The sequence below is a fragment of the Carassius auratus genome, chromosome 46 (genome assembly GCF_003368295.1).
Source record: "Carassius auratus strain Wakin chromosome 46, ASM336829v1, whole genome shotgun sequence".
Classification (NCBI taxonomy): Eukaryota; Metazoa; Chordata; class Actinopteri; order Cypriniformes; family Cyprinidae; genus Carassius; species Carassius auratus.
In genome coordinates, this window is record NC_039288.1 from 6,880,331 (window position 1) to 6,894,377 (window position 14,047).

At 35.2% G+C, this 14,047-nt stretch overlaps 1 protein-coding gene across 4 annotated transcripts in view; it reads right to left on the reverse strand.

Annotated features, from left to right (window-relative positions):
- LOC113064011 (teneurin-2-like) overlaps positions 1-14,047 on the reverse strand; it is a 156,192-nt gene that overhangs the window by 73,988 nt on the left and 68,157 nt on the right. For all 4 annotated transcript variants that reach the window (XM_026234506.1, XM_026234507.1, XM_026234505.1 and 1 more), the window contains one exon: positions 4,281-4,506. In XM_026234506.1, the coding sequence (XP_026090291.1) occupies positions 4,281-4,506 (226 nt within the window). The remainder of the gene's footprint in view (positions 1-4,280; positions 4,507-14,047) is intronic.

A 14,047-nucleotide genomic window follows, 5' to 3' on the forward strand; every position in this document is an offset into this window, starting at 1 on the left:
CCACCTGGGCCATTTATTTGTATCTAGCAACAAAAAAAGCAGTTAGCGATGGCTCAGATTCAGAGCAGAGCAGGCATTTCTTCTCTGTATTTTTGTGCGGAGAAGTTAGAGGCCTGTTAGGGGATGACAAGTCATGTGCAGAACAATCAATCAATCAATCAATCAACATTTATTTGTATAGCGCTTTACAACAACTGTCAGGTATCCAAAGTGCTTCACATCATAGAATACAATAAACATCATATCATACAATAAATACATATAACAAAAAAGAAAACAGCAAGAGGGAAATTGTGTCACCACTACTATGTATTAAAAGCCATCCTAAACAGGTGGGTTTTAAGTTTAGACCTAAAAAGAGTTTCATCTGCAGTTGTACGGATATCAGGGGGTAACTTGTTCCAAAGTCTTGGGGCAGCAACTGCAAACGCCTGATCACCCCAACGCTTGTACTTTGACCTTGGGACTTCTAAAACCAGTTGATTTGAAGACCGTAACGACCGGCTGTGCTCACGCAGGGTTAAAATCTACTAGAACAAGTGAGAGAAATGACACCGGTGTTTCAAACAAGCCCACGGGGAGAGCGATAGAAGCGTAAAAGAAAAGAAAAAGACACACAAGCACTTCCCTGGTGCCTAATAGAGAATCTTCTCCAATTTCCGTCCACTAAGATGAAGCACACCGTCATTAGCTCCAGCTCAGGGGGGGCACTGAAGAAATTTTAGCCCAAGTAAACCACCTCTAATTGGGGTCCATCTCTGTGGCAGGCCCAGATTTTTTTATGGATAAATACTGAGCTTCCTGGATGAGAGGCTGGAAACTTAAGACTTTGGAGGAGAGTTCCCAGAGCTCAAGTGTTCAGTGCATTCTGATACTGTGTGTGCTATTAACACACACTCATGCTAACGCTCAGGTGGTGCAGCGTCCCGGAGGAAAACATTTTGAATAAAAAATGTTTCTTCTCTCGGCTGCTCCTCAGAACTGGGCCATTTCTTATGAACTGACGGGAGATAACGATGGAGATCATATTTCATAAGATAATTAGTCTTGCATAGCAAAACACTGTGAGACTGCATTTTTTCAAACCTTCGAGCATCTGGAGTTTTCTCTCTGTGCTGCAGAAACTCAGCAGAACCTTGTAAGACTCGTTAATGTGGACCTACGTACTTGTGAGATTGACCAGCACAAGAGATTTAAGATTACACATAGAGTAGCAACACAACTAAAAATCCTGGCACTAACTGAAACTAAAATGTATAATGCTTCTAGCGTAACTAACATATTTTAGTGCAGTAGTCTTTGCGTGACAGTAGCTCAGCTGTTTTCAAAATAGGATTTTTTTTTTCCAGAAAGAAGCTCATTTTTCCAACAAGTGATGCTATGACTAATGAAACATTCCTCTTTCTATTTGTAGTAGGGTTGGAAAATCTGAAATTTGTTTTCTTGAATTATTTCATTGTCTTTTTATTTATTTTATTAGCAAATCAGCTCACTGAATTGGCTCATTTTAATTGGATAACAAAATGTGCTTATTGAATAGCCATCCCTCAATAATATAATCACGAAATGTTAACAGTTTTTTATTATTATTTTAATACTGATGTTTAGTGAATATTATTCAACAAACAGTAAAATAGCAAAACAGCTAAATAGCAAAAAAAAAAAAAGTTTCCATTTTATAATCAATTTTTCAGTTTTTCATTTTCAGTAATTTTTTTTATTTTATTTTAATAGTTTAGTTTATGTAAGATTCTACCACCCTAAACATTCATCCTAAACCAAGTTTCATGTCAAATATTCCAGGTGAATATTAATAAATAAAATAAAATAAAATATATTGTTGCCTTAAATGTGTTGAGTTTTTTTGCATTAGCAGCTTGTGTTTTATATTTTGAATATTTATTTTATATATATATATATATATATATATATATATATATATATATATATATATATATATATATATATATATATATATATTGTTATATTTTTAAAAATATTTTCGATCAATTGTTAAGTTCAAAACTGGGATGAACTGGGATGCAGCTGCATGCACTGGTGGTAAAAACTCTCTCCGAACTCCTGCGTGCTCCACCTGCGGTCCCCTCGGGTCCAGACTCCTAACCACGGAGACACTTCATCTAATGTGACAGCTGCACATTCCTCACTTTCTGTTACTCTCAACCAATCTGTCACCATATGGCCCTATTCCTCTCTCTCGCTACTACTCTAGCATTCAAAGCAGAACTTTTTGTATCCCGTGCATGGCATTGCAGTCCTGCTTTGCATGCGTGCCATTGCATGACCTATTTTTCAGGCGGCGCTTGCTTCATCTGAAAGTGGGTGTCAATTTATTTATTTTATTTTTTTATGGGAGAGAGCGACGAAGAGACAGAGAGAGAGAGGGGAAGGGATCTGTGTGGAGATGGATGGTGACTGGCACTGATGGACGTGGAGTGTGTGTGAATGTGTGTTTATGCGTGTGTGGCCTGGCTCTTCATGGATTCTGTGGTGAGACGTATGTGCTGACACGGTATTGGACACGCGACATGGTGTTGGGTGGGGTACTAAAGGACCTGGGTTGTGGTGCGTGTCGGAGCACCTGGTGAATAAAACATCTGAACGATAGGGAGGAGAAAATAGAGAGAGAGAAAGAGAGAGAGAAAGAGAGAGAGAAATAGACTCAAAAGAGTGTGTGTCTCATAAATAGTGCATACAGCAATAGAGGAGAGTATGGTTGAGTCAAGGGGAGCATCCCTGCAGTCCTGCAAGAAGAGATACACTATACTACACAATAAACAAACAAAAAAATACAACCCACGGGGACCCAGCAGAAACAATCCAATGTGTGTGAGTATGACAGGCTGTAACTAAATGTTTAGCTCTGGGTGGGTGGATAATAAGGGTTTGTGTATTTTGTGTCTGTGCACTGTAGACTGGGGACTATAATTACATGCAGTGATTGCCAAAATAAAGTATATATATATATATATATATATATATATATATGTGTGTGTGTGTGTGTGTGTGTGTGTGTGTGTATGTACACATTTCTATATACAATTTTGGCAGTCACTGCATATAACACCATTAAAAAAACAACAGTGTTTTTTTAGTTTTTTTTCAGTATATGTGACCGGGGACCACAAAACCAGTCTAAAGTCGCTGGGGTATATTTTTAGAAATAGCCAAATAAACATTGTATGGGTCAAAATTATAGATTTTTCTTTTATGCCAAAAATCGTTAGGATATTAAGTAAAGATCATGCTCCATGAAGATATTTTGTAAATTTCCTACCATAAATATATCAAAACTTAATTTTTGATTAGTAATATGCATTGCTAAGAACTTCATTTGGACAACTTTAAAGGTGAGTTTTCTTTTTTTTTTTTTTTTTTACATCCTCAGATTCCAGATTTTCAAATAGTTATATCTCGGCCAAATATTGTCATATCCTAACAAACCATACATCAATGGAAAGATTATTTATTATATTATTATTAATTCTCTTTTCTGTTTTTTATTGTTTTCTCAAATTTATTTTGAGACTTTAGACTTTGGTTTTGTGGTCCAGGGTTACATATGTATATGCAATTTTAATTAGGGATATATAATTTAGGACAAGTACTGTAGAATTAGTCAAAAAAATATCTAGATTATATTATTGTGTGCAATTTTATTAAAAAAATAACTGAATGTAATGAAAATTCAATAACTGAATAAATCAAAATAATGCATTTAAATAATTATTAATATAAATAAATATAATGTAAACATTTATAATATATACTGTTTAAAACTATCATTTTGTAAAAAAAAAAAAGAAGCTTTTTTATAAGCAGTAAGTGGGCATTTACAATTTTTTTATATCCATCCTTTTAGATGTACATATTTTTATTTAATAAAAAACACAATTAAAATATGATTAGGCACCAAACTAATAGATTATATGAAATAATTCATATAGCAACATAATAATAATTCATAATGCATTTTAGTAATAACGGTTTTATTTATTATTTTATATAATTTTAGTCCTATTCTATAACATATTTTTGTAATATATGCAGATGAAAAACTAAAACAAATATGAAAATACTATCCCCTTTATTAAGACACAACAGAAGGATCATCATTAATGATTATAACGACAAGAGGAATGCATGCTTATCGACATTACACATAATATGTAGTCAGTAAAGATTTACAAAATCTCTATAACTTTCTAAAAAAAATGTAAACTCTAGCATATGCCTTTTGGTGTTTTAGTAAAACTTACCGTGTCTCCAGCGGGACACTGCTGTTGAGAGCCCAACTGTCCTGGAGCTGGACAGATTCAGGGGTGGAGGGTCCATCTGGCGGGGCGGCAGTAGGTGCGTGGCTCTGCGGGTTCCTCCGGCTGGCCTGGTTGCTGCGATTGAGGGAATTAGCTGATGACTGGTGGTGGTTGAGCGGGGGAGGCAGAGGAGGTCGAAGGGAGGTCTGACTGTGATGACTGGACGCACCTGAAAGAGAGAGAGAAAAAGGAGATTAATCATAGAACATCTCTTCTTTTATGGTCCCTTAGGATGCTGTCTGTAAAATGCTTTTTAACCACAAATTCCGAACATCAAGTTGTTCAGGTTACTTTGATTCAATGGAGCCGTAATCTGTTTACTGTTCAGTAGTCATGCGTGAAACACTTGTAACTGAAAGGAGGAGAGGGGAAATGCTCCACATTTTGCAACAGAGAGAAGGATCAATCATGGATAATAAGATCTAAGCAGACACAAAAAAATAAGACTTTGATCAAATCTATTGTTAGATGGAGAAATAAAACATGTCTGTTTTTTTATTAGATTAAAGTCTCAGAGTATGAAAACAAAAATACATTTGTATCGCCTTCTAGCTTCTGACATGCTTGCTACAAAAAAGTGACATTTACAGTTTACTACAGCGATGTATTATATATATATATATATATATATATATATATATATATATATATATATATATATATATATACGTTGAAAAGTCATCAAATGGTTGTATTTTATCACAGTACAGTTTATTTACACGAAACATGTGAAAATAATCAATATTTTATAGAAACCTAAGAATATAAAAATAACAATTTAACAATTTTTAAATAAAAATATAATATTATAATATATTAATTCATAATATGTAATATATTCCAATATATAATATGAATACTAAATATAATTAATATAATATAATATATTATAATATGATATGATTACTATATTATAATATAATATAATATAATATAATATAATATAATATAATATAATATAATATAATATAATATAATATAATATAATATAATATAATATAATATAATAAACCTTCTTAATTTAGAACAAAATTGCAATAATAAGAGAATTAGCCTAGTCCAGTGTTTTACAATTTAGACATGTAAAAATGTTCATTTTCTAAACTGTTAATGTAAACATTTAGTGTTTTATCGTGAAAACTTCTCAGCATGTTAACAACTGAGATACACAGCAATTTCGCAGATTTCACAGCACAAAATAAACTAAAATCTTTGCCCCACCTGACGGTCTCTGAATAAATATTGTATTCAAGCGTCTCTAGAGGTTTAACAGATGTGTCTATGTTCCTGAGAGTATAACGTCAAAATTCAATTATCCACACGAACTACCACAAAGGCCTGGGTTTATTTCTGTCATATATTCCACCTTTATTTGTTTTTCTTCAACGTAACGCTTGCAAATAACACGGCGAATATGATAATGTGTTTCACACCCTCCGCCGCACCTCTCAACAATGGCGCATGAGGTCAAACGGAAGCAAATTCTTCGAGGTACCTGTGAAAAGAAGGGAAAGCAAGGGATTCAAAAGTGCCTTTGTGTCCCTTAAGAAGAGGTTCCGAGATGAAAGAGGATTTTAGACCAACGGGAGATCGGCTACGGTCTGAGGGCAAGGGCTGTGTAATCTCTCTACGTGCAGTGTGTCAGAGCACTCTCAAAACGCAGCGCGACAAAACCCAGCCGGGCACAAAGCCCTGCTCTCTCAGCTAACAGCGCCAGAGGAACTCTGGAGGAACTCTTCGGCTCCAACAATGGTGCTCAAAACACTGGATTATCGCCCAATGACATGCCCATCAAAACCAAGCCGGCCACTTTTCATATACTGGAACAAAGGCAGGAAGGAACGAAGCGTCATTCCTTGTTTTTTCAAAGCGACCTGGCGTAGTCGACCAAAATTGATGCGACAGGCGCAGACGAAGCGCCTTCTGAATGGGCTGCTGTGACAGTGGCCTTCAATGGGCAAATAAAGAATGGCGCTTGGGGGATTCTCTTCTTGCTCACATGTGAGAACGGCACGCCAGGGGTCTCGGTGTGAAGCGCTGGAATCACAGAGGGACAATGGGCCGCTCCTGTGCTTCCATTCTACAGGATGTGGTGCTCACAGCCGGAGAACAGAGCTAAAGTCAGTACAGTAATGCAGAGATTACAGGCGACTACTGTTATTAGTACAGAGTTACGTCAAAGAGCCTAAATACAAAATCTCTCACTGTAATGTGCACATTTTACCCAAGCAGGAGGTAAAAGACAGGGGGTCGTTTAAGATGCCTGTGGAAAGATGTATTGATTGCCAGGGTGTGTTGCTATGAATTTGCTGTCTGGAACATTCCTAAATGAGTGGACTATGGAATGGAGGTCAACCAACTGTGGATTTTGCCAATAACAATAACTAAAAAGGGGCTGATAACTGAATAGGTTCAGAACAGATTAATCAGTTGTTGTTGTTTGTTTTATTAATAGTATGAATTTAAAAAATCCCATTCAATAAAAATAGTTCTGGATAATAGCTTAACCATGACGATGTTTTGTAAGAATGCTTTATCTTTATTGACACTAACAACTGTTTATATTTGATTGTCATGACGTACTGTATATGAATGTTGCACAAGAAAGGGAGGGGAAAAAAAAATATATAATTAAAAACAATTTTTAAACATTTTAGATAGCATTTTGTATATTACACAGAATATCCATGTGCCCTAATATCTAAGTTTTTTCATGCTTATGTTTGAGATTCATATAAATTATCATGTTTATGTCTTATGTAAAATATAGAAATATTGTCAAAAGGTGTGTGTTGTGTATTTTTTTTTATTGTTGTTATACAGTAAAACCCTCAAGTGCACAGAAAAGCATGGTTTATATGAAATAAAATGAAAACTACCAACTATCATCACTGATTTTTGCCAATATCAATAGCTCCTATTAATGCCAACTACAATTATTTTATTTATTAGAATCAATATATCAAACTACATAAAAAATCTAATAATAATAAAAACATCTAATAATAATAATAATAAAGCATCTAAAGTGGGTCTTCTTTTGTAATACAGACAATAACCAAATTTCACCCTGGTGTGGTTTATGATTGAGTTCTGAGAGCTTTATGTTGGCAGGGAAAGAAGGTCACAGATTCCGCTCTCCTGCAGCTCGTTCCCTCTCAAAACTTCCGCTTACAACACGGGCTTCATAATGCTCGATTTATTGGGACACGAAACAGCTGTGAAGCTATTCTGTCCTCCGTTACAGACATTCGTTTAATTCCTACCAGCCTCCATCACTTTCTCTTTTCACGTTTCTTTCTCCCTCAGCTTTCCGTTCTTCACCATTTAGCAGTGTTTATGAATAAATGAGTTTTGATTCGGTGAGCGAACGGCGGAGGCAGACAAAATATGCGACAAGCAAAACAGAGGAAGAGACACTATGTGGGTTCAAAAAAGGCCTATTTGCCTAAATGGAAACTTCCTGCTCTTCCCGCCAGCCTGTTCTACAAAAACAAAGATGCATTTACATTCAAGGCATATCAATGAGAAACTCTTACAGGGGAAAATATAATTTATTTGGCTGGTAACACTTTAGAATAAGGTTCCATTAGTTAATGTTAGTTAACTACTTTCGTTAACATGAACTAAGCAAGAACAATCCTTCTACAGCATTTATAAGTCTTAGTTCATGTTAATTTCAACATTTACTAATGCATTATTTAAATCAAAAGTTGTGCTTGTTAACATTAGTTAATGCACTGTGAATTACCATGAACTAACAATGAATAACTGTATTTTCATTAACTAACATTAACGAAGATGAATGAATACAGTAATAAATGTATTATTCATTGTTTGTTCATGTTGATTAATACATTAACTAACATTAACTAATGGAACCTTATTCTAAAGTGTTACCATTTGGCTTCCTCTGGCTAGACCGTATATGACAAGCAACAATATTTCAGAGCTTCACTGAGTGGGAGTACGGGAACCTTGTCAACAACATGTTCACGCTGTCATTGGAAGGTATGAACACAGAATTAATATACAAAAATATCTGAAACTAATAATAATAATAAAAAAAAATCCTATGGAAGAGGATGCCGCTTATATATAAGGAAATCAAGTGGAACAAAATATCTTGCCCCGTCCCCAAACAAACACACACAGACACACACACACACACACACACACACACAGACACAGATTATATCTAGCTAGTTTAATTTACATTTACAGAAACAGGAACAAAAGAAATACCTACATAATCTGCAAATTATATTGTAACAAGCAGATTCTGATTATTTTCAAAATTTTGAAAACTGACAGTTTATTTTATTTGCTCACAATGTATTTATTTTTTATTATTAGTAGTAGTAGTACTCATTTATTTATTATCAATAGTTATTATTATTTTGTATAAACTATTTATTACTTTGTTATTACTATTTCTAATTCTGTATTATATTTATTTTTTTATTTTATATTATTTACTATATATTTTTTTTTTATTTGACTCTGTACAGTAAGTTGAAAAAATTACGTCAGCTTTAACTTGAGCAAGATCATTACTAAAAAGAGTGTAAAAAAAGAACAGAAAGACAGACGCTAGAGAGAGTGAACGGGCCAGAAGAAATGAGCTGGTGCTGGTTAGACAGGCGGAGGAATGGAGGCAGAGACGTGGGACAACAGCTCTGCGTGGTGGCTTCTTGTTTCCAGCGCATGGCAATGGTGAAATGACTGCAGCCAAGCTTTGCTAGGCTATAGGCCACGCCATGACAGGGATTAAAATAAATTGCCCAACATGAGCGGTGGGAACGGTGGAAAAACAATAGGAGTAAAAGCATAAATGTCAATTTGGAATGATAAAAGACACAATCTAAATGTGGCAGGAGGAGCCTGGAGACAGAGCGGGGGTAATTGAGCTCTGTGCTATAGAGTGGAGTGTTTACGGAAAGAGAGGGAAAGAGAAAGAGAAGGAGAGAGCAATGAGGTGTCATGATTGGTGGCCAGCCACCTTCTGTCGTTCATCCATCCTCAGACTAATTCTTCACGCACCAACCGCCATTTTTTTTGCTTCTGTCGCTCGACAGATCTGGCTAGACAGTGTATGACAAGCAACAATATTTCAGAGCTTCACTGAGTGGGAGTACGGGAACCTTGTCAACAACATGTTCACGCTGTCATTGGAAGGTATGAACACAGAATTAATATACAAAAATATCTGAAACTAATAAAAAAATTATAATAATAAAAACATAAAAATGTGCAACTGCAATGCATTTGAAAGTCAGAAGCTAATGTCTTCAGAGCGGGGGCAAAAGCAATGCCCTATTTTGGTGCAACCAAATGTTACAATCTATCATGATATGAATGTAATGTATTTTCCTGGAAATTCAACCAATAATGGTTTATATACTACCACTCAAAAGTTTGTGGGCAGTACGGTTTTCTTTGATATATTGTGAGAGTTTATAATGTTACAAATATTTCTATTTTTTAAATAAATGCTGTTCTTTTGAACTTTCTATTCATCAAAGTATCCAAAATATGCATTACAGTTTCCACAAAAATATTAAGCCACACAATGGTTTCAATGTTGATAACATTAAAAGGATAGATACTCCATCCCAAAATGAAAACTTTATTTTTCATTAATCACTTACCCCCATGTTGTTCCAAACCCGTAAAAGCTGTGTTCGTCTTCGGAACACAATTTAAGATATTTTGGATGAAAACCTGTCACATAGACTGCCAAGTAAATGACACGTCAAGGTCCAGAAAAGTATGAAAAGTATTGTCAGAATAGTCCATCTGCCATCAGTGGATCAACCGCATAGTTATGAAGAGATGAGAATACCTTTTGTTTGCAAATATATCAAAAACTTTATTTAACAATTTGTCTCCTCTGTGTCTCTCCACATCACCGTAGCGCCATTTCTGAGAATATGATCTGAACACAACCAGACAAAATATGTTTTCTATATGTATTCGTGCTTTGATTTGAAAGAAAACAGCCCATCCATCCTACATTCAGCTCATATTCTCCAAAATGATACTATGGTGATGTGGAGAGACACAGAGGAGACATACAAAAAGTATTTGCATCGCTTCATAACGTTACGGTTGAACCACTGATGGCAGATGGACTATTCTGACAATGCTTTTCATACTTTTCTGAACCTTGACAGTGTCATTTACTTGGCAGTCTATGGTACAGGCACAAGCCTCCCGTTTTTCATCCAAAATATCTTAAATTGTGTTCCAAAGATGAACAAAGCTTTTACGCGTTTGGAACGACATGGACAAGCGATTAATGACAAAATTTTCATTTTTGGGGTGGAGTAACCCTTTAAGACATATACTGTATGTTTTGAATGGTAGTGTTTAATTACCATGTGGTAATGCTTCTGTTCAATTATTATTATTATTTTTTTTTTTTTGACAAGGACATCCTCTCATTTGATTATATTTATTTTTATATTTGGAATTCACTGGACACACATCAAAAACGAAAATTATTTTGAATGATCAGTCTAGCATCAGTAAAAAACAGAAAAGTAATACTATAAAACTATAATAAATTGTTACTGGATAAGCCTCATGGGCTTACTAATACAGACAACACACAAAAACATGCACACATGACTTGGCATGTGACAACAACTATACTGACGTTTTGCTTTGCAACACCCTTGGATAATAACTTCTTAAACTATCACTTTAAGTGTAACATCATTTCTGGCCAGTTAATTTAAATTATTTTCCCCATTTTTTTTTCAATTGCTTGAGAAGACTAGATAAGGTTTGTTTAGTTTATTAACAGAACAATCTCTCTAAGAGTATTTCAAGAAATAATCTAAATAAAATATAAACGATATTTAAAACTGACGGTAATTAAAAAAAATTATGTAAATCACACTTTTAAAGTTCCCCGATTTTTGTGCAATACAAACTGTGCAATACAAACTGTACAGCAAAATCACAAAATACCAAATGACACACGTTCATGCCACTTATCCCTGTTTCCTACAGTACACTGTCTTGACATATGAAGTGGTTTTATTCTCGGTAAAAGTCAGATCTGCATGCAGAGAGATACAGTGAGATCAGCTGACGTCTCCCTCCTGTGCTACTGAAGAACTGAGGATTGAGAACGGACAAAAATAGCTCAGTGCTGGACACCAACTGGCCTTTCCTTCCTCTTCATCTTAGTTCTAGGATTTAAAGCTGAATTGTGTCATTTTTTAATATTTCGCCCATTCCAGTTTAATATACAGGTGATATTTCATATAGATTTTTGTAGGTTTAAAGGGTGAGTTCAACCAAATATGAAAATCTGGTCATTAATTACTCACCCTGATGTCGTTTCAAACTTGTAAGACTTTCGTTCGTCTTGGGAACACAAATTAAGATATTTTCGATGGAATCTGAGAGCTGTCTGGTCCTGCATAGACAGCAACGCAACTGAAATGTTCCCAAGAGTGAATTAATCCATGTGACAGCACTGGTTCATCTGCAATTATACGAAGCTACGAGAATACTTTTTGTGCGAAAAAATAAATACATTAAAAAACGACTTTATTCAACAATCACCCTAGTGCCATTTTGGAGAATATCCACTGAATCTACACTATGTTCTATGTTCTGTGTCAGCTGCGTCACACCGATAAGCTGTTTTTGTCAGATAAAATCACAACAATGTAGGAAACAAACAAAGGAGACAAATTGTTGAATAAAGTTGTGTTTTATTTGTTTTGTTTTTTCGTACATAAAAAGTATTCTCGTAGCGTCGTATACAACTGCTGTCAAATGGATTAATTCACAGATCTCCTTGCTACATTTCTGGACTTGGGAACCTTTCAGTTGCATTGCTGTCTATGCAGGGTAAGACAGCTCTCAGATTCCATAAAAAATATCTTAATTTGTGTTCCGAAGACGAACAAAGGCCTTACGGGTTTGAAACAACATGAGGGTAATTAATGACAGAATTTTATATTTGGGTGAACTAACCCTTTAAAGGACAGTTTACTCAAACAGTTAGTAGAAAATGATATTGAGAAATCCCTCAATACAAGGAATTGCAATACACTGTCTCAATACAATGTTGAATTGTCAATTAAATGCAATGGTCACCAAAATTGTTTAGTTATTATTGTTCTTCGAAAGATCTTCTTTATTTTTGGGTAAACTGTCCTATTGATTATCCTGAAAAGGGTAAACGCAGTTATCAATATCAATATATTAATTATATATCATATATTAATTACCACTATCCAAACAAGCATAACAGCTGCAGCTCAACCAATGGGAATGGTGCCTGAACAATAGCTGATGGCTGATTCTTTTTATTCATTTTATAAAATATGCAACTTTATGTGCAAGAAATAGAAGCCATTGTTGGTATTCTGAACACATAGTTGGGTCAGTTTCAGACACTTGCCTCCACTAATTAGGGAGTAATGACATCCTACTCTGATTACAAATGCCACCCAACGCATCCTCCACACTTTGGCAAATACATCACAATTACACTAATTATACTGTTAATGTTTAGGTACCCTAATATATTATTTATTCAGATGCTTGACTGACACAAATGAAACCATTTTATTCTCCTCACAGCTGAAAACGCAGCGCTCAAACATTCAAGCCATAAAACAAACTTCCACCGATTTCCTTATTACCGGTATTTCCCACAGTCAAAACACTCCAGAAATAGCAAAAAGAACAACACAGAAACTAGATATGAATTATTTATCTGCGGCATTAGCACGCTAAGAGTGAAGCTCTTTCCAGGCGCAGTCAGCGTCAAGCCGCACAGAGGGCTGGAAACTGGGTGAACAGAGTGACTCGACAGGGAGAGTTTGACAGAGGAAGGAAAGTACGCGACTGCCACAGAAACTCTGACGGGAACGGTGGAGAGCGATAGAGGTAACTGCTGAGGGAGAGAGGAACGGAGAGCAAGTGAACTGACAAGACAGGTCTCCCAGACGCACGTTCAGTTCTGGTTCTCGAGCACACCTCGCCCGCATGGATGACACCTCTGAGACCGAGAGGCTGGAGCACTACCCGCCTCACTGCAGAATAATCACACACACATGCACGCGGAGGAGAAGAATATCAGTGCATACCAATTACTCTCAATTCAGGGGTGGGAGGAACGGGGCGCAGTGAGCATTGCTGCCACCTCAGATTGGTGATTTATGTTGGACAGCTTGTTTGCCACAGCCTTACTTATACAACATATCAGTACTGACCATTATTATAAGTAGTACTAGTATTTGACAGAATTCAGTCTTTTATTCATTCATTTTAAAAAGTCCTTTTTAGTGCTAGGCATACCAATTTCAAAATTATAAATCATTAAATGCATGTAGGCAAATTTGGCACAAACAATAGCTGATTTTTAAATGTTAGCCAATAACTAAATATAATTAGCCAATTATTTTTTCCATGCATATATTAAAGCAAATATCTAAAATATATGCATGATAAAACTTCTTGTTTTTTTAAATTACACATATATTTGTATATGAAATGTACTGTATATGAAATGTATAGGCCATAATTTCTATATTGTTGCATAAGAATAGAGATAAACAAGAGCAGAGCTGAACAATTTTTTCAATTATAAAAAAAAAAAAAAAATTACATTTCAACCATACTTGTTATCGTCTAAAAAAAATAAAATAATAATAATAATAATTATCAGCTATCATATC